General features: G+C 37.3%; 1 protein-coding gene across 8 annotated transcripts in view; it reads left to right on the forward strand.

Moving 5' to 3' along the window:
- Positions 1-26,128, forward strand: part of KCNK2 (potassium two pore domain channel subfamily K member 2) — a 125,452-nt gene that overhangs the window by 93,471 nt on the left and 5,853 nt on the right. For 5 of the 8 annotated variants that reach the window (XM_048936851.1, XM_048936852.1, XM_048936854.1 and 2 more), the window contains 3 exons: positions 2,265-2,425; positions 4,503-4,689; positions 11,763-11,902. In XM_048936851.1, coding sequence (XP_048792808.1) covers positions 2,265-2,425; positions 4,503-4,689; positions 11,763-11,902 — 488 coding nt within the window. The other 3 variants (XR_007375337.1, XM_048936856.1, XM_048936857.1) reach the window with 3 other exon arrangements.

A 26,128-nucleotide genomic window follows, 5' to 3' on the forward strand; every position in this document is an offset into this window, starting at 1 on the left:
ACAAGTTTTATAAATCTGGTGTATCCAGACTCTGGTTCTGAATCGCGTTAAGACTCTGCAGGAATTACGCTCTGGCAGCTATTCAAGCTCCTGTTGCTGCATAAACAGAGATATTTATGAAAACAGAGTAGCTTGGATCTGTTTGTCCCTTTTGGTTGGTGATGAGCTAATTTTATTTTAAAACTCAAGGGTCTTTCCTGCTTGCTTCATGAAGGCACAGAGTGAACTCAATGGAGCTGAAATTTCCTGAATTATAATAATCAGTAATTTTAGTCCTGGCTCTGGTTTAGGGAAGAATACTAGGTTATCTTAAAGACATTCTGACTTCAGTCACCTGGACTGAGTCAGGTTCTTGTCTTGATATTACTGCAGGGAAAATTTATGAGTTCCAGGGCTTGTAGCCAATGATTCCTATTTCACATTGCTTTACATGGCTTAGTGGCGTGGTGGTGATGGGTTGATGATTGAATGATACGATCTTAATGGTCTTTACAACCTTTATGATTCCATGAGTGTATAATTTTGTCCTTTGTTTATTTTGGTAAAATTTTAATAAAAATCCATTTCTCCCCACTTTTTTAACCTAATTAAACTGTTGTCATTATAACATTGCATTTATTGTTATCACAATTAGCAGTCCTAAGCAGATACTAGGGCAAAATATCTGGGAGTAAAATGTATTCAAATCATGTTCTCTTTTTCTGTAACAAAATTGAGTGAGGGGCAGTTCTGTCTCCTGTGTGCAGAAGAAGTTTTGACCCAGAGCTTTTCTTTAGCCCACCTATGTGAGAGCAGGAAAAAAAATTAAGGTGTTATAAATAAGTTTCCTGAAGGGAAATTCATTTTAAACTCGTGTGCTCAAAATAGTTAAATAAAAATTCTGAGAAATTAGATATTCATTGAATGTGCTTTGCATTATGGAAGCTTATGGTTGGTGTGCATCAATAGTATGCTATTTTAAATAGAAAACTGACATTGCAGGTTCTCAATAGAGCAGATAAAATCTGTAAAATCTGTCAGATTTTTCAAAGGAAAATTGGGTGTTCACTGAATGCTTTTAGTGTTTTTATGAAAAGTATATTTTATGCAAAATTTAATATTAAAGACAAAAACTGAGACATGGATGTCTCAATTATGTGCTAAAATATTTTGCTTTTTATCTTCTGTACGTTCTTTTCTACCAAAAAAAAAAAAAAAAAAAAAAAAAAAAAAAAAAGTAATTCCTTTAAAAGCTTTTGCTTAATTTATCCATAGAAAATAATCCTTTTTTTCCCTTCATGAGTTTTCCCTCTGCCCTCCTTCACAGTACACACTGTTGTTCTGAACAGCGGAATAATTTCAGAACTCATGCTGTATTATTACTAATGCCTTACTGCTTCCCCAGTAAGGCATTAGTAAGGCATGAGTAGGAAAAAACACCTTTGAATTGAAAACGAAGATGACGCTCCTGAAACATTGCGACCTTGGACAAATCATTCAACCCCCAGTGCAGGGGGATACATTTGAGGGCATGCCACATGCCTACGTTCGTTGTATTTTGGGTTCCTCAATTTAAGTGGAACAGCAGCAATAGAGGCATCACAGGCATAGGAAGGGTGTAATTTTCACATGATCAATGAAGACAGAATCATTTCAGTTCTCAAATGGACAGGATCCTGGAAAAAAACTGTTTCTCTAAGTTCTGTTTGCAACTGTATCAACGTGAGGCTTTAATAATGAGAACTCAAAGCAATTTCATTTAATTTAGAGACTTCTACTTCATTCATCCAAATGGTTTCTTTCAGGCTGCTTCACCTTGAGAGAAGCATATTCTAAGGAAAACTGTATTTGTTTCAAAGCACTGCAGCCTTCAAATTACAAGCCCAGTTATGGGCATTTACAGGATACAGAGGCTAAGGCACATCTTAACCAAATGATGTTAACTGTATCTAGTAGATGTGGGAAGTTGTAATTTATAAATATATGTGTATATATAATGTGTATGTGTGTGTATATGATTTATTTTTCTGTTGAGATTTTGTTTCTCTGTAGTATGTATAGAGTATTAAAAAAGTGAATTGTACAGCAGTTTAATTTCAGTTCAAAGAGAATTTAACAACATATTTTCATTTGATTTTTTTTTTTTTTTTCCACGATGTCTTCTGTGTTATGTGGTTAACCTAGTAGGACTTGTTTGCAACTGTTCTGTTCCTGTAGTCCTTTACAAATGTGCAATGTAATACGTGTAACTTCTTTTTAAACATCTCAAGTTGTTTGTAATTTAGGCTTTGGAAACATCTCCCCACGCACACAAGGTGGAAAGATATTCTGTATCATCTATGCCTTACTGGGAATTCCTCTGTTTGGTTTTCTCTTGGCTGGTGTTGGAGATCAACTAGGGACAATCTTTGGAAAAGGAATTGCCAAAGTAGAAGATACCTTTGTTGTGAGTATGCTGGCAGATTGTTCTAAATTTAACATGTGTAATGCACAGGGTACAGCCCATCCTTGTAACCAGATGTCTAGAAAAGGTAGGGAGAACATTGCAAACTCTGAACATGTTGAACACTGTTTATTGAGAGTTGGATATGGTTCAACATTTCCTATAACAGTGATGATTAGGAGGAGATTTTATTTTTGTTTTGCCCTTAAAATGCTCCTACCTTGCTATGATGTTTACCTTTAAATGTAGTGCAGTATGTGGTAGGAAATCACTGGCATGGGGAAAAGAGGGGTTGAGCTGTAGTGTTGGCTCCTGGCAATTACTGTTTCTTTGCATTGATTCACAAAGATCTCTGGTGTCTGAGTTTAAAACTGCAGTTCTCAAAATCAGATGGCATCATAGGAGAAATGCTCACAGTCTGTAGACATGAATATTTCCAGATTTACTGGTCTGTAACTGCTTAATGCTTTGCGTGTTCAGGGTAGCAGGATGGCCTAAATGGTACAGAGCCTGCTGTCACTTGCCTGACATTGGACTTAAGATATGTGCAGCTTCAGATAAACTTAGCACAGCATGAAGGTTCATGTCCTTCATTTTGTCAGGCCTGTGAATCTTTAGTTACTCCATGCAAAGTGGCACAGCCTAAGTGGAGGAAGAGACACAACAGACATGCATATATTGATAATGTTAAGCTGTAGCCTTAAGAACAAAGTACCTAAAATTATAGCAAAGGAAGTTCATTTCATACACAGTAGTTTGAAAGACAGTGTTAAGAAAAAGCACATTTTTTTTTAATTTGAAGTCATCAGTTCAAACCCCAATAAGTTGCTGATGAATAGCAGCAATTTTGATTGAGATTTGGCTAAAAAGGGTAAGAACGTTCCATGAGCACACTTTATTTTTATCCTTTTCACTTTTTTTATTATAATGGAATTTCAGTTTTTAAAAGTACAAAATCTATCAGACCAATTTGTTTGGTCTCTTAGACTCTTGCTTGCAGGGATAATGGATTTCCTTTTTTCTTTTTTTCTTTTTCCCTTCCCTGTAATATCAGTATGCATACAGCAAGAATGCAGCAACTTGTCATCAGCCCTTCTGTTTCTGTGTGAGCATTTGTGGAACCCACCTGGCACAAGTTCTGGGATATTCCAAAATTGCCAACCATTGTTCCAAATGCATCAAAGCTGACAGTCAGCTCTGCACACAGTTCCCTTGTCATAATCCGCCAGTTTGTGTGGATGAGCTGATTGAGATGCTTTTCATTTCATGGCATCATAGTAATTTGTGGTTATCTGGAACATGGCTTGTCTTTCACGTTGCTGTCACCACTGCTGAAATGCACCACCCACTACCTAACTGTGCTCACATCCACTCTTGGGTCTCCATGACTGTTCAGCAAGTGTTGGTGAATGTCACTGGGTGCCATATTTTTTTTTCACATGGAGGAATTCAGTGACAAACTTTTGCTTCACACACACTTCCACATCAGAAGTCATTCTGTCAGAAGTCTCCTCTGGTGCTGGCTGTCCCACAGCAACAGAATGTAACGGAATATTGTCTGGAAGGTTTGTTCTCTACTGCCATAATGTCTCTGATGTCCACCTCTGATACAAAGGGCCATGATTTCATGGGAGGCATTGCTATTGGAGCAGCTCTCATATTTGATTAAAGAGAGAAATACTGTTAAAATCACTATTTTTAGTCAGGTATTTATGAATGAAAAAAGCAGGCATCTCAAGTGCAAACACTACTTGAAGCTCACTCAAATACTTAGCCCTCATTCAAAGCTAGAGTGATCAGCTGTTAACATCAATGCGTGTTACACATGCCACCCACCCAGACCACAAAGCCATTCACAATGAAGAGTAAAGACCTACTCTGCATTTCCCGCTACAGAATGTTTTCTAGGATAGTCATGTTTGCTTTGAAAACACTTTCAAATTAAAACCATGCTTTGATTATTATTTTTTTCCTGTTTGAGAACTATAATGTGCTCACATTGGGTAATAGGTGCTTATGTATGGCAGCGCAGTTTTATTAACAACAGTTTCTTCTTTTTCCCCTTCTCTTTCTTCCATAGAAATGGAACGTGAGTCAGACAAAGATTCGCATTATTTCAACAATAATATTCATACTCTTTGGCTGTGTGCTGTTTGTTGCTCTTCCTGCAGTTATATTCAAGCACATAGAAGGCTGGAGCACACTAGATGCAATTTACTTTGTTGTTATCACTTTAACTACCATTGGATTCGGTGACTATGTTGCAGGTAATTTTTTCATGTAACTTTATCTTATAGTGTTTTGCACAATTATATATGTTTTGCTTTTATGTTATTTGTGGGTTTGGGGTACAGACACAACTCTGAGGGGGGGGGGGGGGCTGAGGAAGGGGGTGTTTTAGCCCATCTCTTCCAATTTTACCTTTCATCGTATTTGTCTCAAGTCCTTTGAAGAATCTCAGATCATGTTGCAAGCTACAGGCAGGAGGTGGGACTGTCTCTCTCTATGCATCTTGATTCTTTTTCTCTACTATATTGTCAAAAATATGCTTTACCTAATCCTAGATTATCTTTGTAGTCACAGACTGTGAGGTATGCAAGAATTATGGTGTTTTAGTCTGCTGAACATTTTTACTTTAGCAGGAGTACATTGCTGTGTCACATTGCTTTGTTATACAACACAGTTTTTGTGAGCATCTTTGCCTTTCAACAGATTTTTCCAGATTTCTGCTTATATCACTGAATTTCTCTGTTACTGTTGTACCTTTCTGTGCTTTGTTTGCTATGTATTTGTCTTTTTATATGTATTTTATAATATAAGAAGAAGGCTTAGCATATCCCATAAATGACATGACCAACACTTGAGAGGTGCCTCTCTCCCAGTTCTGGTGCCTTTGTGTCAGGCAGATGTAATAGAAATGAGCTTACTCCAGCTGATATCAGCAGTGGGATGAGGAGAGAAGTGTAGGGCTGATGTTAGTGAGCTATTTTGCTGGAGAAAAGCACAGATATCAGATATTTGCATGATGTGAGCATCTTCCATGTCCCATCTGGAGTTACTGCCACTGCGTGAGTCCAAGTGCACCCAGCGTTTGAGTCTTAGGCCCAGTAGCTCCTAGTAACTATTTTTGTGATTCTTCTATATTTCTTTTGAATGTCTCTGACTTTTTTTTCTCTCTTTCCTCGTATTGTTTTTCTTACTTTGATTTTGTCTTCAGGAGTTTGTGGTTTGGAACAAATTCTGACTTACACCAAATCAAAAATGTGTGCTGTTTCGAAGCAGAGTCTGGGTGCTCTAAATTTTCTCTCCTGTGGGGCATGTGTATGGCAGGGGATAAAAATAATTGTGTATGAAGACCTAGTGATATTTACTGTAATACATTATGTGAAATAGCCCATTTGTCTCTAGCTGGAACACTGAGTACATTCATCGTTACTCTCATTATAAAATTTCCACAGATTTCTATTTGTAGACCACTTGATATCATAATTTGTTTCTATGTTGTTTTTTTTTGTTTTTAATTTTTACCAGGAAACACATTATCTTTCTATTGAATGCCCTTGAATTATGTTGTTCTATACCTCATGGCCTTTCATAGTCTTTAAGCATATTTTTAGTTCTGAAATTCTGCTGTAATGGTGCTATCAAAATGCTGTGAATGTTTTCTATTTCCTTTTAGAGCAATTTGCACAAGACTTGTACTAAAATGTTATTGACTTAGAGATTCAGAGTGTAGGAATTGGATTTGTACTTGTAATGAAGATGCTAAAGAGAACAGGTTGAGACCAATTCTATCATTATGTGAGGCTAACATGGCCAATGGACTGTATTTTGTCAGAGACAAAGTTGACAATAAGTTCATTGACTTTCATCTTCTTTGTGTGGACTAATGTGCATTCTTATCACCAGAGTACAAGACTGATTTGTGCACTTGACAGGTTGGAGGGAAGGGATACCATCCAGAGAGGCTTGTGCAGATTTGAGAAATGGGCCTGTGTGAACCTCATGAAATTCAAGGCCAAGTCCTGCACCTCGGTTAGGGCAATTCCAAGCACAAATACAGGCTGGGCAGAGAATAGATTGAGAGCAGCAACCCTGTGGAGAAGGATTTGGGGCTGTTGCTTGAGGAGAAGCTCGATGTGAGCAGACAGCAAGCATTTCCAGGTTGGAAAGCCAAAAGTCTCCTGGGCAACATGAAATACGGTGTGACCTGTAAGCCAAAGGAGGTGTTTGTCCCCTTCTGCTCTGTTTGCACAAAGCCCCACCTGCAGTGCTGTGTTCAGCATTGAGGTCTCTAGCTTTTTTAAAAGGATTCTGCAAGTACTCGATAAAGCTGGTAATATTTACCTGAATAACTAGGTTTCCTTATTAATTTTGAGAAAGCATCCAGAATCTTTTGCAAGTTAACAAATTAGTAAGCAGACTTTATGATTACTGACCTGCTTGTTTTCTTTTAGATAAGTCGTAACTACCTCACAGACACTAAATGTCACTTGTTTTGTTACAGACTTCATGCAGAACTCTATCACTTTTAGAAAAGCTGAGTGCCTTAAACAGAGATTAAGCAAGTGTATAGAGTTACCCATGTAGTGGGGTAAAAGGCTGTAGGGTAGAACATAAGTATTTCATCTGACAGAAGCATCTGAATTTGTTGTGGCTCTAGCATATGACATTTTTTGGTTTTGATTATTGGTGGTGGGTCATGAAGCAGGAAGAATTCCACATCGGTCCACTTCTCAGTGCCTAGGTGGCAATGCAACTGAAAAAAAAAGAAAGTCTCAAGCTGGCATTAATTTAGTTCTTTTTATGATTTTTTTTTTTTGGCTGAGAAGGCATGTTTCTTCAATAATATTGGAGGTGTAAATTGCCGTTTTCTACTTAGAATGACAGTCAAAACAAGAACAGAGTGGTAGGCAGTGGCACTTCAATTTGTGATTATAATGGAGTGGACTTCTAGGAAAAAAGAAAGCATTTGGCAATTCTTGTAGCATGTTGGAGCTCCGTGGGATATTTCATAACTGTCAACTTCATAAAGTTCCCTCAAACAAAACAAAATTCCAAACGATTTAAAAACTTCAAAATATTTTGGTAATTATCATATTATCTTTCTGGGAACCATCATCCCAGAGGAAAACCCATGTTTTCAAGACCTACATAGGAATGTTGTGGTGGTTATAGCCTGTACTGGGGTTAAGAGATTTCTTCCAGTATCTGTCACTTTTCACTAACACGAAGTGAGCTGTTGCCTGCCTGGCACCATCAGATTTGAAGCCTTGGAGAACTTTTTTTTTTTTTTTTTTCCACCAGCAGAACTCTTAAGGCAGACATAAAAGGCTGATCATTCAAGGTACAGGAAAAGAAGGGAAAAGGCAAACAGGTTTTGTATTCAAAGTTCAAGAAAATACATGGACATTATTCCAAAAAACAAGCTTAATATTCTTCTGTTTTTTAAACTGGATTTTTTTTTTTTTTTTTTTTTTTTTGATGGAGTTGATTCTTTGGTATGGGAGCTGAATTTTTAACTTTTTTTTTTAATTCCTGTATTTTCTCATTATTATTATTTAGGCTTTTTTTGTAATTGAAGAAAGTTTACCATTCTACTTTCTCTCTCTCTCTCTCTCTCTCTCTCTCTCTCTCTCTCTCTCTCACACACACACACACACACACACACACACACACACACACAAAACTGTTCTAAAGGAACGGCCAGGATTCTCTCTTGAAAATCATGTCATACTAATTCAAACACCTCTTGTTTTAAAGAAAAAAAATGCTTTAATACTACAGAAATGTCAAACTTATTATTAATGTTCTGTAAAAGAGGAAAGTAAGAGTTTTTCATGTCATGTCGGTTTGGTTTTTTTCTAGTGTAAGGAAGTTGCTAACCGAAGTTAGCAATGAAGTCAAAATATGTACAGCATGACAATATAATGTTTGTATGTACAGTTAAATCCTTTAACTGGAGTTCAAATTGAAAATTATTGCATATGCTTCTAAAAGAGAGAGTCTAGCAGCTATCAAATACAAAGTAGACTAGATGCCTAAAACTTGACTGAATTATGTGGAGGTCAGAAATTATTAATAACATATGAGTAGCGTGTTTCACAGTGGAGCATAATGATATTTCATAAGGTTAAGCAGCAAATTAGTGCAATTAAAGTGAGTCTCTGCTTTAAGAACGTCTTCTGAAGTGTTCTTTTTCCTTTGATCTGTGATTTTGAGAATATTGCTTTTTCACTGTTTTGGGTTGTAACTGAATTATGCGTGTTGCCATTTTAATGTGTTTATCTGGGTCTGCTCAGTTGGAGATACAGTTTACCCAGAGCACTGATAGATTTAATGTCACCAAAGTGGAACGCTTCACCTACTTGTCAAAGCAACCCAGAGACTGTGCTCGCTCCTGCTGGCATTGCGTCTTTTTGGCATTTAGAAGTGCTCTGTCACCTCAGCATTTCACATCTGTAATAGGGGCTGTCTGTGTGAACCATGCAGACTACTTTAAGCTTGAGTCAGTATGCAGTATCTCTCTTGACTTCTGGGTAGGGCAGCATGGAATATAGCTGCTATTTTATAGCTGTGCTCTTATCCTGAAGCATCTCTCCATTTTCTACTATTCCATTTGTTCACAAATGTAGATACTGCCCAAAAGCAGTGATATGAATAAGTGGTGAGGGGTGTTCCTCTCTGGTAAGAGAGGGTTTATAAAAGTCTGTTAAAGAGATGTGACCAAATTTTTAATTGCAACTCTATGCATTCCATTTGAAAACTTGCAGCCAATGTATTCGACTGAAAATGGAGTTGCAAGTCAACCAGAAATACTGATGATTTTTTTAGTCAATCTTAAGCCTATTCCCAAATTCCTTTATCAAAATGGAAAGCACAGCTTCGTATTTCCCTGTGTTCACAGGGCTGTGTTTAACCAGTGTAGTGAAATGCATGACTTTATTTGCTGTAACTTGAGTTAGCACTGCACTGTGCACAGGGCACTGATTTCAGCCCAGGAGGTGCTGGTCACACAGCAGTATTTGGTTGTTATGAAGTGACAGTTGCACACTGGGGCTGAGCCAGGCTGCTCAGCAGAAGAGCCACCACCATCATGGTGTGGGGCAGGGGGGTGGCCACACTGTGAGCTGGGCTGGGCCACAGGCAGCCTGCGAGTTGGGCATGCTTGATTTCAGTTGTGTTTGAAGTGGATTTCATCTCTGTGCCCACAATTTGTACTATTGATATGAAGTAGTAATGACCTTTACTGGTCTGGAGAGCCAAGTTTGGAGTGAACCAGAAGTTTTCTACTAATATGGAATTACGATACTCTGTACCAATAGCTTTTTATGTTCTCTACTTACAGTTTTGAAGGAAAAATGTGAACTAAAAACACTTCACAGAAATAATTTTTGGTTAGTTAGCTTTAAAAAGAATAGGGAAAAGAATGGCATCAATAAAGGAAAGTTTACTTTATGTAATTGTTTTTCATATGTATAGAGAAAGAGTTATCTCAGGGCAAATATCGTTAAATATATTTTTTTCTCCATGGTCTTTCATTAAATTGATACCTCCCCAAGGACTCCTTAAAATTCATGAACTAAACAACTGATAAGCTGTTCTAGAGTGTTTTGACTACCCCTTGCAAAAGTTGGAAAGATTAACTCCTTTAGGCATGGCTAGATGGAGCCATCTCCTGGTCAGAAAGCAAAGAAAGATCTTGAGTATCAAGATGTCCTAACTCCTGACCTGGTAATTAACCTTGCTATAAATAAATTGCATTGGCACGGTGAAGGAAATGCTGCCTGCAGACCGATATATTTGATCTCTAGTTTCCATTTATAAACTTTATACTCTAGAAGTAATTTGTATTCGTATTGTACTTCCTTTTGCGCTATATAAGTAGATGAAGAACGTGAACTAAGGAGTGAGGTTCATGGATGGCTCCTGATAGAGTTCTGATGCATCATGGCAATCAACAGCTTTTTGAATGGCAGCAGGGGAAAGACACGGGTAAATCCTGTTTTGCTGGGTTGGTATGAAGTGGCTGTTAACAAATTGCTTTACCTGGTATTTGGTTGCCTTGAAGTGTGGTGAACTCAAACTTTTGCAGGTCGGCTGTCTTCTATTTCAGGCTGTCCTGTAACTGTGCAGATGTTAAGTACCCATATTTATTTATTTATTGCATTATGGGTTTATCTCTTAGGCAGTTAAACCACTACTGCTTAACAGTTTTTATTGATGAAAAGACTCAATATGAGAAAAGCAATTTCTGTCTATGAGGGCTTTCTCACAAAGATAATAATCAGTAAAATTTGCTTGTAACCTGTGTGATGATTAGATAACAATAGCAGGGAAAACTATTATTTGTCATGAAAGGGGGGTAAAGAGCATTTTCCTTTGGCCTTTTCAGTGGGCAGAAATATAAATTGAACTTCTCTTTGCAGCAGCCCAAATGAAGGGTATGATTTTATTTGATGGGGTATAGCTGACTTGCAAGCTTAAGGCTTGTTTTATTGTACTGTGGGATGTGAAATATGAGTTAGTTTGTGTTGTCTGAGAGCCCTGGATGAACATAACCTTTTTTTTTTGTTCTTTGTGGGAAATTATGCATCTGTTCTTTATAGCTGTGTTGGACATAAAAGTTCCATTACAGCATCTCTGAAATTTATTCCCCCCCTTTTTTTTCTTTTTTCACTTCAACACTTGGAAGAAAGAAAGAGTCTGGTTCTTAAGGCAGTGGGATTCAAAAGAGCTGCCTTCAGCTGCCAACTGTATTATCTCCATTTTCTTGAGTTCAACTCAAGTCCCTGTAGACTGATTTCTTCTACTGTAAAACGGTGATGGCAGTGTCTGACTGCCCAACAGGGGCACTTCTCAATGCTGGTACTATTCTTTACTAGAGTTAAAGGACTCATGTAATGGAGGTGTGTTTCTAAGTCCTAGCAAGTCAGATTTCTCAATGTTTGAATGTATTATGTATTGCAGAACAACACTTCAAATTTAGTACAGCATGCATGTTTGAAGAAGGTAGGAAGTTCTTTCATTCAGGCTATCCACAGTAACTTCCAACTTAAATAATATCTCAGAAACTGAATCAATTTCTCAGTGTTCATTTTCATTATTTGAAAGATTAGGAACCATTGTGTACAATTTGCATACTACTGCTGATCTCAAAACTTTTTCAGCAATGGGGGAATTTAGGCTGTGATGTCTTAACAATGAAACATTTTGCTATAAATTTTTGCAGTAGTAAGAAAGTGGAAGAAATAGGACTTCGGGAAAAGAATTAATTTTAAAATAGTTTTGCACCTATAACAACTAAATGTGCTTTATTTTTAACTTCACTGTTTTTCAGGAGGATCAGATATTGAGTACCTAGATTTTTATAAGCCAGTGGTGTGGTTCTGGATCCTTGTTGGGCTTGCTTACTTTGCAGCTGTTCTCAGCATGATTGGAGACTGGCTAAGAGTCATATCAAAAAAGACAAAAGAAGAGGTAAGAACATTTCCAGAATGTTGCTTTATAAAACTTTGTTTATAAGTCAGGTGAATGTATAACTCCTTTTGCTCTTAGGGAATGGGAAAAAAACTGTTTCTGTGCTAAGTATATGCCGTAGCACAAATTAAATCTTTACTTTAGCCTAGTCAAACATTCTGTGACGTAGTTTTTTTTTTTTTTTGTATGACTGCATATGGATTTAGGTAAACTGTCTTAAATTAAATGTGTATGCACATTTGTACCTGACTTACAGGAGATTTTCTAAAAGAATTATTCTAAATGGGAGAATGAAGTCCTTAATTTCTGAGACAAAAATTATTCTGCTTTGATTGTTTCTCTATGGGGTGTGAGCACAGAAAGAAAAAAAAGCTCTAGAAATTTATATACAATATACCTTTCACCATCTTATAGCTCTAAGAGAATAAGTCTTTCATATCTTGTCAGGTATTAAAATGCATTACTTAAATGTGCCTGGGTGTATTTTACTAGATTATTTTCAGCTGCATGCATAGCTATTTGTAGTAAGGTGTGTTGTTTTCAGTTAAAATATACTTCTGTATATTCTGTATATTGTAAATATGTATTCATCATATATAATATTTTACTTTAAATGTTGTCACTTAAGAAAATGTTCTGACTTCTGGAAATGTTAAAGGATAAGTAAAATTTCCTTTGGTTACAGCTGGCACAGTTTGAGCTTCATTAGAAGCTTTATAAATAATTTTTGTTTTAAGCAATATATCATTTCCCTCTGCTTCAACTTCAGTTCCTCTGCACATATCAATTCATTTGTGTTAATCAAATATAAAGAATCTTTGTTGCTACTGTTGAATGAATGTGCTGGTTACTGTGCCTGCTACTTATATTTCTTTAAATTGTCTTCCTAGCTGTTGGGTGCATCATCAATGCTTAGTTGTAAACTTGACTAACTGTGAGTTCCAAAGACCTTACCATAAAGAGTAGTTTATGCCTATTCATCTTCACCTGTTATAGGCTCCTTGGCCCCTCAGGGTCCCTGCCTCCTCCCGACTGTAGGGGAGCAGTGATGGTGGCAGTAGGCAGGATTAGTAAACCCATTTTGTGAGGTCGGTAGGGAGAAGCATCCTCTTTGCTATGCTGCTAGTTCTTACGGCTAGTGAGAGTGATGCAGCAGGCATGTTTTAAGCATGTTTTTACTGAGAATTTCGTAAACGCTTATTCCCATAAAAGAATATGCAGCTAAATAATGAGAGGATGTAGCTCTGAAGCAGAGCGCAATGTTTATTTGATCCATTTTATTTAATGAGTATGGGAACTGATCTTTTGCTCTGCAAATTTCAAAGGATATTTATAGTTCACACAAGTAACTTTACTAATGACATTCACAGATATGAAGCAGCGGTTATAATGTGTTTTTTATTTGCAAATTCAACAGTATCCAGGTTCACAATCTTGAATTCTGGATAAACACAGTGGGCAGCTTTACCATCCAGCCTGTATTATTTCCACTGTCTGCAGGGAAACCAACAGATCACGTCAAACATGATTAGCTGGCATTGTTGAAATTTATTGTTTTGCACTTGAGAAATAAGGCCACCTAGCCCATGCTTTCCTCTGCATGGGGAAGGAGTTGGACAAGTACATGTAGTATTTCCCTAGTGCACTCTCTTAAACAGTTCTTAGCTTGGAGCATTTCCTAAGCTGCATTTATTTCCTAGGTTCTTGGAGGGAAAAATGGCATTATGACTAATGCACTATAACTTGGGACTATGAAAAATACCCTGCTTAGGCTTGGTTCTGTTGCCCTTCTTCATACACTAGTGGAACAGTCTAGTTCTTCACGATACTTTCTAAAATGAATTTGGTCTTTAATCTTTCTTTTCTCAAGCTGTTCAATTAGACAGAAAGATATCTGGATAAGATGCTATCTTGACTGCATAATTGTACATAGCACTGAGGATCTTAATCTTATTTAGAATCTCTCATTATCCATGTTATTACAATGACAATATATTACCAAAGTGTCGATTTTATAATGTCTTGGGTTTTTTTAATACTGTAGATATTTCAACATAGGCTCATTTTGGATAAGCTTTAAAGAAACATGAATTTAATAGAGTCATGGGCCTCTTTAGCATATAAAATATATAATACTATTTATATGAAGCAATACTCCATTTGCCAGGTTATGCAGCACAGTGCTATGCCAAACTTTCCTCAGGCATCAGGAATGTATCTCCCATTTCCTCTTTCCACTCTTTCTCACCTTTGTAGCCTAAACAAACAGATTCATTTTGTCTACAGAAAGGAAAGCCTCATTCTTCAAATATAACCAAATTCTTTTGGCTGATGCAGGTATTCAGGACTTTGCTGTAAACAAGTGTCTCGTGTGTTTTAGGTTAGATTAAAGACAGACATAACATAATTGGTACCATTTGTTCAATTAATCATATCCCTCATGTTCAGAAGTGTTCCCCTGCTTTTTAACCCATTGCTTAAATGTGTCTGAGAAAATCTGTAGCAGAAAGAAAATATTCTGGCAATAGATGCTACAGTATCAGAAATGACTGAGACTGATTTGAGAAAACTGGCAAAGCATAACCTTTGTGCTAGTTAGAAAATAAGAGAAATTACTTCTGGATTCTGTGCTGATTTTGTAGAAGGGAATTTATGTACAAGTATCCTGCATTCTGCTGACAGATTAACTGTCTGATTAACAGAAGCATTGTGTTGGCTTTACAAGTAGCATTTTATGATTTACAAACTGCTGCTCAGCTCATCTTTGTTATCTGTCAAGGAAAATTCGAGTGAAGAAGCCAAGGCACTTCAGTGGAAATTTAGTCTTCTCTGTGCCAGCAGAAGTCAGAGGAGACTAAATTTCATGTATTGCCTGTTTTTTCAGTTAAGCTTAAATTTACGATGGTCTGTTCCAGATGCTGTGGATGCAGATTATAGCAGAACTTATCTGTAGTTCTGATAGTAGAAGTGCAGTGGAAAATCCTAGTCATAAGCATGCCTTTATACTTTTTTTTTTTTTTTTTTGAGGTAACTTTATCATTGGGGAAAAATAGCTCGTTATAACCAGAAGAAGCCTTTATCTGTAAAAATGAAGTTATACACTGAAATCTACTGAGAGATAGAAGCTGAGGTAAAATCTACAAGATCTTAGTGAATGGATTTTTAGAACTAAAGCAGTTAAATATATTTCAAATGAAACACCTGACTGTGGAAGTTGTCTTCAGTCAAGAGACTTTTACTTGCTGTGGGTATCAACGTCCACAAGAAATAAGGTTTTATGTAGGACTTGTGGGATTTGTGTTGTAGGTTTCATGCAAAACAAACAAACAAAAAAAAAAAACCCAAAAAACCAGGAAATCTCCATTAGCTTACCCCTTTCAGATACAGGAGAGAGCAAATCAGTCAGTAGTGATTGATAGAGTTGATTTCTTTTGGTCCAGTTTTGAAGGCAGGTACCTCCTAAGCTTATTGAATTGTACTGGAGGCCAGAACGGAGACAGAGGATGCAAGTGTTTAGAAGCCCCTTTGTTTCCTCCCCCTGAACAACCAAAATTGAGCTATATGACATGTTTTCAGTAATAACTTCCTCTGTGCTTCTTCGTGTGGCCTGAAGTAAAATAAAAATAATAATTTTAAAAGTGCTAGTGTAGAGTTTATATTGTGAAAGGAATCCTCCACATTCCAAGGAATGGGCGTGTTGATCATGGCTATCACCTAATATCTGTACACCTGTTCATGTTTCCCTGCTTTTCAAATGCAGCTTTATTGCTCATAAAAAAAAGATTTACATAAGAGTTGGTGGTAATAATGCATTTCACTGTTTCAGCAAATTAAAAAACCTGGTTTTTTTTCCTTTTTTCCAGGATAGTGCCAAAATGTTTGTCAGATGCAAATGGAACTGAGATTTAAAAAAAAAATCTGATCAGCTAGTCTTTGATCCACTATAATGCTGTGTTTTTATATTAAAATCCAAGTAATCAGCATGTCTTTTAGTTGCTCAGGTGGTCTTGGTTCTTGAAATAGTCCTGAGAGTTTTGAATGCATCAGATGAAGGGAGAAGTGAAAGACAAGTAGAGATAGAAGTGGGAGTTTTAGAAGCATAGATCTGCTGCTGGAAGCAGTTCATGCAGTAAGATAGATGAAGTGTCAGAAAGTCATTGGAACATGCTGTGTGCTATAATCATAAGTAGGCGATCTGTCTCTGAAGTTCAGCTTTAGCTATACTAGCTTGCCATAAACTCCCTCCTCTTCATTATTCTCTGTGCTCTGATTACTCAGAGAACTATGAAGTCTCCTGATTTTAGTCTCTCTGAAAGGTAATATTTCAGCAGGATTTTTCATCACATTTTTTTGCCTCGGTATGCAGCAGCTTCTGAATTTCAGTATGTCCTGCAAAAATGACTTCCCAACCGAGAACCTTAGTCACTTAGGCTATACATTTCAAATTTTTATTTTTAAAATAAGGTCCCTTAAATAAATAAACACCCCTTTGGCTCATAGTATTCTTTGTGAAACTTTAGTCCAGACTCCATTCAAATCAATGAAGGTGGAATTAATCTCCACTGTAGAGAGTAACTTCTGACTTAGTCATCTACATTGTCTTTATAGTTAGTGCAAGGAAATGGTGTTTCTAGCATATCCATTTCATTTTAAGGCATCTACTGTGTGAGATGAATTGCATCCTCTACAAGCAAGTTCTCTTCTTTGAATATCAAGAGTGTTAGACATCAGCTCTGTTTGGACAAGTGATTTTCATGCTGGGTGTCCTCCTTTTGAGCTGAATGATATGGATCCCTCTTTAATGACCAGGTCTAAAACTTCATGAAAAATAGCATAACTCGTTCTTTCAGGAAACACGAGGCAAATGTTATCTTTGGTATTTATAAACAATTTGACTCATCTGAATCATTACTCTGTTTAATCTCTTTGGCATCAGCAGCAGACCTGTCACTCATGTCTGTCAAAACAGAATTAGTCTTGTCATGATGATACCATGGATTATTGCACTCTGTAGTATTTATTGTCTTTTCATTTTACTGTAGCTTAAGGTTAAACATATGGGTCCCAGCCTTAAGGGAATATGAATCCATCTTTCATATCCACCATGGGAGGACCCTAAATGTAAACTGTATACATGGAATGGCATGGTATCATGGTATCTCTGTCTTGTAATATTACATGTCTATTAAAAAAATATTATATGTATATTAAAAAAAAAAAAAGTCAAGTCTGACTTCACAAAACATCTGAGCTACTCTTTGCTGAAAATACTGGCCTTCTTTTATCCTTCATCTTCCCCTGGCCCTCCTTCCTGGTTTCTCTGCAGTACTCTACACCTGATTTGGCAACAGCTCTGGTGCTTGTTTGACTGCATAATGAATGGTCTTCAGCTTGCTAGAGAAGTGCGATACAATTTTGCAAGATTTCAGTGAATTGTATTGGCCTTGCAGGCAAACAGGCCTCAGAACGTGCTCAGTGAGGGTGATGACTGATATTTTCTTCCAGTGACAAAGAGCTTGCAGTGTGGCACTTGCACCCATCCACTGAGTTGGAAATGTAGATGATTAGAATAGCTCTACAGCCTGCTAATCAGAGGCTTTATACAAAGGCGTGAAACCACTGCTGATTCATTGTGTATTGCTGATCCCTTGCAGATTGCTTTAAGCAAGATGGAGCAGCTTCTATCAAAGAAAACAACTCAGGGCTTTTCTTTTTTGTAGAAACAAACAAGCCACCAACAACAACGCCAAAGGAAGTTTCAGTAGTGCTAAAATGCATCCATTCACAAGCTCAAAGTATTGGGCAGACTGACTTGGTGCAAGCCTGTTCCTAGAAAGTGCTGAACTGGAGAAATATTTGTGGGAGGCAGTCGTAGTGTGAAAGCAACTGCAAGTGAAATCCTTTTACAAGGCAGTGATTAATGGGGGTGACACAATTCTAGGATGCGCCAGCAGGCGGTTGTTGAATTTCTGTAGGAACATGGTGTTACAGCTACAGATGTTATTGAAAGGAATATTACCAGAAAACAGTCCCTGGCTCTGTGGCCTAACGTTCAAGGGGAATGCAGAGGGCTACAAAAACAGCAAAGCAAGAGAAGCCTGCCTAGGTTTAAGAGTGTGCAGAAATGCGTGAGAAAGAATTGCAACATTCAAAAAACTGGGTTTTTTTCCTACTAATTTGAGTCAGATGGGAAAGAACACAAACTATTAGGTCATAAAATACTGCCAAACCTGAATCTCAACAGGGCCAAAAAACCCAAAAACCCACACAAACAAAACTTGCGAGGAGAGAAAAAAAAAAAAATCCCCAATAAGATAAAACATGATGATAGCACAGTCCCCTCCATAAACTTTTTTTAGTCTCAGGCACATAGAGTGGTCATGGTGTCAGAAGGAAGAAATGGCTGACTTGGTTTTGAATTAAATTTCATCTTGTTCCTAAAACTAGCTTTAAGCTATCCTGGTGGTGTTCTAGATCCTGCCATAGCAAGAGTTTCTGTATTAGTCACTCTTTTGCAAGTACATGGTTGTATTATGTGCAGTACAGAATATGAAAGGACATGTTTTTCTATTAATCTTAAGTGAACTAGTCTGCTAATAGACTTTCACACTTCATTTTTTGAGATGTCTTTCCCGAGCTTTCTGTACTTCTTATACACTGTGCTTGCTTAAATTAGCCTCAGATTCATCACACAACACACACAAAAGTAACATCTCTGTTGTTATCGTGCTGGTATGGTCCATGTTTATATCCCACCTCTTTGTTGAGGATTAAAAAAAAAAGCGCCTTTTAGTGATGGCTGTTTTGTTTTTTTTGCATAAGTTCCACCATATCCCAGACTGATGCTGGTGTGGTGTTGATTACAACAGAAATTTTAAACAAACACAACTCTGTTAGCGAAGTGGCACTCTAGGCAGGTTGTCTGTCAGCCCCAACTCTTCCCCAGTGCTCCCCATTTCCTCACTGTGCTGACTTGGGAGGGATAAAATGCCTTCAGGTTGAATTCAACCAGACAGTAATGACAAGAGCTATCCCCAAAAATTAAAACTAGAGCAAATTACTTACACTTCATAATAAGATAGAAATTAATTAAAAAGATCAGTTATATCAGCGGTGTTTCTCAGAGTTAATTATGCATGAAGTTTCCTTGAACGTGGGTTACTGTAACTTATATTAGGAGATCTTGATTTTTATTTTTGAGACAAGATGTAATTGATCCTCTAAGTTACTAAGACAAATGTATCTGTGATTTAACTCTACTGATAGTAATATTTAGTCTGGAATCTGTTCAGCCCACATCTTCATGATTAATATTCCTGAAGGCTAACTTTTTAAAAACTTTTTTTTTTATGATAATCTCAGAGCAAACATGTAAGTTCACATTTGATAGCTCTCCTGTGGAAGTATCACCAGACAAAGCCAGTCCAGCAGAATAACCTTGAATCTTCAAGAAGCTGTGTTGATAGTGAGGAAATTGCATTTTGCAATAATGGATAAAAAACACTGAAGAAATTATGGAATATTTTTCTGTAGAGGGAATGAATTGTAATGTAGCTGTAATACTCAAGTTGTGAAATTAAAGTGGAGATTTAATATTTCACAAAATATTACCCCAGATATTAACATTGGGAATTTTAGGATTAAACAATTTTTGGTGAGACTTGACCCTGTAGTCACAATAACCATCCTATTCTTAGTATCGAGTCTAAATTAAGCCTTTTCTTTGTTCTTTTGAGTATAGCACTGTGAGGAAACATAAAGTAAAACCCAATGAACTTACTGAAGTCATCTTTTTCCTGTGGGAGAAATTTAAAAGACAGAGCCTTTCAGCTGCTTGTGACTTGGATTTCATTATGCTTGTACTAAAATTCTTAAAATGTTTGCTATTTCTGGCCATAGCAAAGTCATGGGCTGTAGAGTGTAGACAGAGAATAGATGTTGTCCTGTATCATATTAAGGTCAGCCGATAGAGCTTCACGTTAGCTTCGGTAGTTTCTTGTGGTTAATAGAGGTGGGTGTCATTCAGTTCCATCAGGTTGAGAGAGGTTGGATAGCTTTCTGAGGTAGATGAGTCAACTGAATAAAATGACTGATTTTGTTAAAAGGAGATGCTTACATTTTTCTTTATGCTTGAAATTTTATTAACAAGATGAAATGCTAGGAATGGAGAGAATCAGGCCAATAGTTAGTGTACAGTCATCAAATGTAACTCTTGTAACTCTATGCAAAGAATTGTCTTACGAACAACATGAGGAATAGTTCTGGGGCAGTACCTACCACAGGAGTGTTTATATTTCTGGGGAGGGAAACAAACAAAAAAGGTAAACAAAGGAGGAAAAAAAAGCCCAATGCATGATTTATTTTGATCTGTTTTTGCCAAAGGAAAAAAAAAGTATATTGTAAGCTACCTGTTCCTATTTAGTTGAATTGGACCACGATAGAGCAAAAGAGCATTTCTGTATCTGCCATCTGTCATTATCTCCATGAAATACACTCCCACAGATGTCTCCATATATGCTTCTCCACAACAAAATAATCAAAATTCATGAGCTGTCTGCATTCCCTTTAACTATTGTGGTTTGTTTCATCCAAGGCATCAGCTGCACTCATGGAAGTTGTGGGTGAAAGCAAACAGACGTTGCTCACTGCAATGAACTCACAAATGTTATTTGTTGAATGACTGAATAATCCAGTTGCTAGTGGGAGAGCATTTCTGACCACTGTGTGTAGAAAAATACCACTGTCTAAGTAATTTAAATGTTACTCCAGAAGATAGCAATTTTACAGAGTAGATTCTTTCCCATCTAGTATTTGGCTTTGAAAAAAGGGTTTAATATACTGGTCGGGGATACCAAAGGAGAGAAGAAATAATGCTTTACTTGCGACATTCAATTTGAAATTAAAGTTTGCTGTGTTAAAGATGTGATGTAGAAGAGTTCTCTCTTACAGAACTGAGTCCTGGGAAGAAAGAAGGAGCATAAAGTAGTGGTTACATACCTGGGAAAGCTCAGCCTAGACATCTCTGTACAGTCTGTGGTCTTTCTGTTGTATTTTGCTCCTGTCTTGTTTTACCTTTAAAGACAAGTAGCAGTCTTCTCTACCTCTGCTACAGGGCAGTGAGGTTTGGATGTTCTCTAATAATGCTATAATTAGAAATATTAAGAGCAGTATTCTGGGGATGGGAATTTATTTAATTGAACTATAAATTCTTAAGATGGAGGAAAAGCATGGGCTTCAAACAAAATGTCTGTCAAACCTATTTTTTTTTTCCTCTTCTGCAAAAATGAACATACATTTGTGGCCAGCAGTAGTTCAGGCAGAAGGAAGTGGTGTTTGCTTACCCAGGACTGCAGGAAAATGAGAAGGCAGAGAGACAAACCCGCCCACAGAACCAACCTACCCAGCAGCTGCATTGTTAAATACATCAAGACTGTCTGTACCTAAGTTATTTTTTATTTCAGTTTTCAGGTGAGACTTTCTGAGACAAATTTCTGAGAAGGCTTGGATGAGTTTCTTGAAACCTAAGACAAAATGTTATGTACTCTACTTTGCTGAGTGCATAATGTGATATGTACATGCTGTTTCTAGTTTTGTCGCAGAGTAGCAGATCATGGAGAGGTTAATTGGATGTGTTATTCTGAAGTAACAGGAAAGTACTTTGGGGGGGGGGGGAAGCTGAGAAATTGGAGAATGCATTAGGTATAAATGTTAGAAATCATATACTGAGGAACATCTACAGCATTAAAAGTATCAGTAAGGACAGCCACTTTTTTTTTTTCTAAAATAATCAGATGGATATTTCCCGCTCAGCTGCTCCCTATTTATTTCTTTTTTCTTTTTGGTTTGCACTAACATCACAGCCATTCTAAATTGTATGCAATCTGTATGCCAAAAAAAAAAAAAAAAAATTTAAAAATACATTTAGTCATGATTTCTTGTATAACATATATAACGTCTATTTTTACAGTTTGGTGCTCACTGCTATAGCTTCTCCCAAGTATATCAGATATTTCACCTCATGTATGTCTCTCCAGGCAATGTAACTCTATCTTCTCTCTGTGTAAACACAAGTAGATCAACTGGTTACACTTTCGTATTGGGATTTTCCAAGCAAAGTTAAGGAGAGCTTAGAACAGCGTGTATTCAATTTGGTCTATTCAAGGAGATATTTCTGCTTTTTGTTTGTTTTACTACAGTTGTGACTTAATTCAAAGTATGGACTATTCACGTGTAATAGTTATGTGACTTGTATTGTCCAGATTGCAGTTAATAGGTTGCGTGTGCTTACTGAGAGGTGGGCAATTCTGTTTGTGTTAATTATTTGGCTATCTGTTCATAAAGTGTCCAGAAAGGTCACCAAACTCCAGACAAATATGGAGAATTTCTTCATATCAGGTTCTTAAATATCTTCAAATTTTCTTTTCTAATTGGTGGTGATGAATATTAATAGGGAAGAAGTTGATCTTATCGGTTCATCAGTGATACTGGCTGAGAGGCTTGGCCTAGACCAGAGTTTCAGGTTATTATTAATTTAGATGTTTGGGTTTTGTTTTGTTTTGTTTTTTGCAGGAAAAGTGAAAGAATGCTTATTTATTGTCCTTTTTTTTTTTTTTTTTCCTAGTTCCATTATATTCAGTATAATAATCTTTAAATGACATTTTTGGTGAGTTCTAGGAACTCTTTGGTCATTTAGAAAATTCATGCAGTATATTCTGTGTGTATATATGCATATGTATATACATATGTATATAAAGAGGCTTTAACAGGATTAAGTAGGCATTTCATATTTATTCAGATGCTATTTCTCATTATGTTCTAATAGAACACGCATTTTGAAAGACACCTTACAACATAGATTTAGAGATAGAGGTCCATCTGCAGTGGTAGCTGGAGGCCAGGCAGTCTGTACCGGGCAGTGAATTGAATCAAGGAATGATGTTTGAGTGAAAAATGTCTAATGTTTCATGATGATGTGTGCTATGATGTGGAATATATATATTTCTCGTTCATATGTCTTGAGAATTTGTCATTGAGTCCTGCAGATACAGGTCTCATAAGGCAGTAGGGTATTGCTTCATAAATAGCTGATAAAGTCACCTGTTGTTGATGTTCAAGGCACATTATTAATGGGTTAAAGTGTTGCGCTCCTTGTGAAATCACTGTGGATATCTGACATCTTGTAATCTGATTTGGATTTTGACATTGAGGAAGTCAATCCTGGAGCTGTGCTAATGGCTGAGTCCCCGTTACTGGCGGTGTTTCTGTTCTGCAAGAGTTAGAAAAGGGCAACTTCACCAGGCTAGTGTTACTTTCCTGTGATTTTCCTGTTACTTCTGAAACATGTAATTCAATTTAGCTTTATGTAAGGTATTTAGCTGTCAATAATTTCTGTGACTGAGACCATATCTTTGCATCATGTTTCCCAACTATGTAATCATAATATCCAACTACAGTGACTGCAGAAATTAAAGGTGTGTGCTGTAATGGGGCAAGAGAATTTGAGGAAAGTAAACAAGTGTTACAGTAGGTATGTAAGTTAAGATTTTTTCTGAGCAGCACAGGCAACTGGCATTTCAATCACTTTGCATAAAGCATTTTGCGTCTATCAGCCTCCAGATGAAAAGAAGCAATAGGAAGAAATGTCATACCCTAAGGACAGAATGGACCTGCATGTATACAGAAAGGTCCCTATGGATAAAGGAAGGATCAAATTATTAGTTGCTTATGTTCACTGGCAGTTGAAAACTGCATATTTCTATTCCTGTGACCTTTTCTACTTAAATCTGTAAGTGCTATGGAATTAAGAGTTTTATTCTGGAAGGATAACATTTTTGAGTGCATTTTAGTTCACACAAAAGCTAGGGGCTGAAAGCAATAATCTTGGGGCACACACAGTTCACGCAGCACCACCTTGTTTCTCATGCTGTGCCAATTACCTCTGTTTTATTAGGAATGTATTTCAATTCTGCTTAGTAACAGCACTGCGTTTTTATTATTTTTCAGTGATTTTAATATAGAATTGAAATCCTGCCAAGCAGCATCACAGCTCTGATATATGGGCAGATAGGATTGAGACCACCATGTTCACGTTCCATGTCACCTTAATTGGAAAATGAGTCTGTCTCTAAAACGCATATTAATGATGTTCTCCATCTAGCTGCATAAACTTGCTTTCCAAAAGAAATCTAATTAGAACCTACCAATTAGCTATCCTAACAATCTGAAAAATTTCCAGAATAATTCTCATACATACAAGTTAAAATAGAGCAGCTTTTCTAGTGCAAGACAGCTCCATCATCAACATGTGAGGTGGACTGCTGAGAGAGTTCTGAGCATGTACTAAAGGTTACCTATACTTGATTTTGTCAGAAGCATGGCCAGCTGTTTTTCATTAGCTGAGAACACACGGGAGAAGTGGGAACTGGATCCACTACCAAAAAGCAGGTTAGGAAGGTCATAGGGAGGCAGTTCAAGATGCTTGTGACTTCCAGTAGGTTGCCAAGACAGTTTTAAAACTACTGATCTAATAACATCCCTTGAATGTGATTATCTGCAATCGCAGAGATGTGTGCATGAGCAAAAGTCTTACACAGCTGGAGAGGGCTACAAATGTGCAGGGTAAAATAGCTGTATATGGGCTTTTTGCTCCCCTAGACAGCAGCATGCTCCAAAATCTGAGCAGTTTGCCTTTAGGAGAGCTTTAGAGCAGCACAAAGCTGCCCAAGGGTGTCAGTGCACTGATACTGCTTATCGTACTTTTGTTATTTGTTTACTACAAATAAAACCAGTGCAGCAGCTGAAATGTTACAGCAGTGCAGATTTCATTATTTTCAGATCTGAAGTGCAGGGTGTCTGATCCTAATTGCACAATTTAAATACTAATAATCTTTCAGCTGGGCGAATCCTCTGTGTATTACAGATAATAATCCTCGTTTTAGAAAATACACATAATGGCTCCACATTAGTCAACTGCGTAATTCACTGAAGCTGAGACAAATGTAATAAAATGACCCCTGGGTAAAGAGCTTTTTGTTTTGTTTCTGGAGGGGGAAAGTTTTTCCTGAAACCCCGTCACTCCTGAGTGAGCTGATAATTTTTTACCTTCATTATATTCCTGTTTTCCACTGCACTGCAAAGCATGAATAAGCCTTTGGCCACTCTGATGGCTTAGCCCCGTATTTCTCTTTGTTAATTTGTATTTGATTTCTTTGCTCACCAAGTCCAGGCTTGCTTACTGATGATTGAAATTCTGGACTGAGCAGTACCAATTAGACTAATGTATTTAAGAAGGTTAATTCTTCTAAAATGCTTTTCTTTGGAGTTGTATTTATCAGCAGTCTATCTCCCCTGTGCTATATGTTCCAACTAATAAGCTGCCTACAGAGCCAAGATTTAAAGAAAAGCAGTCTATTCCCTTTTCCCTTATAACAAGATATTCTCCCCAAAACGTGCTTCCTTTAATTACCTGTGAAATTTAATATAGTAAGTGTTTGCTTAAAACACAAGAGAGAACATATAAATAGCATATAATTGATAAGGTTGTCGTTCACCTCAGACTATTATATGGGTAAGCTGCCAAGTCTCCCTTGTGCCCTGCCCAAGGAAGATGATAATTTGGGAGCCTGTGCCAGCAACTGCCTCCCTCCCCCTCCTCAGCCGTACCCTCAGAGCCTGTGCTCACAGCATGTTCTAGCTTTCACAGCACTGAAATGCAGAAATGGTTGGTCAAAGTTACAGTGGTTTTAATGAACTTGATCAGCCTGTATATTGACAGACTCTAAGGCAAAAATGCGTAGAGACAGGAATATGCATATGTAGCAGGGATATACAGACCTAGAATCACAGAATGGTTTGGGTTGGAAGGGACTTTAAAGATGATCTACACCTAAACCCCTGCTATGAACAGGGACATCTACTAGACCAGGCTGCTCCCGTACATACATACATTCATTAAATGATAATGACTGTGTGCAAACTAGCACCTTGCTGACAACCAGGCTGGAGTTCCATGCCACCCTCCAGCTGTATGGTGATAGCACACAGTGCAACGTGCTGACTGGCGGCCTGTGTCACCTTGGAGTAAGCAAGGTGGTACACAGACATGCTGCTGACAGGACTGAAGCTATTACTGTGTTGGCACTATGTCTGAGCAAGCACAAAGAAAGAGAGAATACCAGCAGCTGATGCTTTCTTTTAAAAAAAGCTTTTCTGTCTAAATTTAGAAAG

Source organism: Lagopus muta, chromosome 2, assembly GCF_023343835.1.
Source record: "Lagopus muta isolate bLagMut1 chromosome 2, bLagMut1 primary, whole genome shotgun sequence".
NCBI lineage: Eukaryota > Metazoa > Chordata > Aves > Galliformes > Phasianidae > Lagopus > Lagopus muta.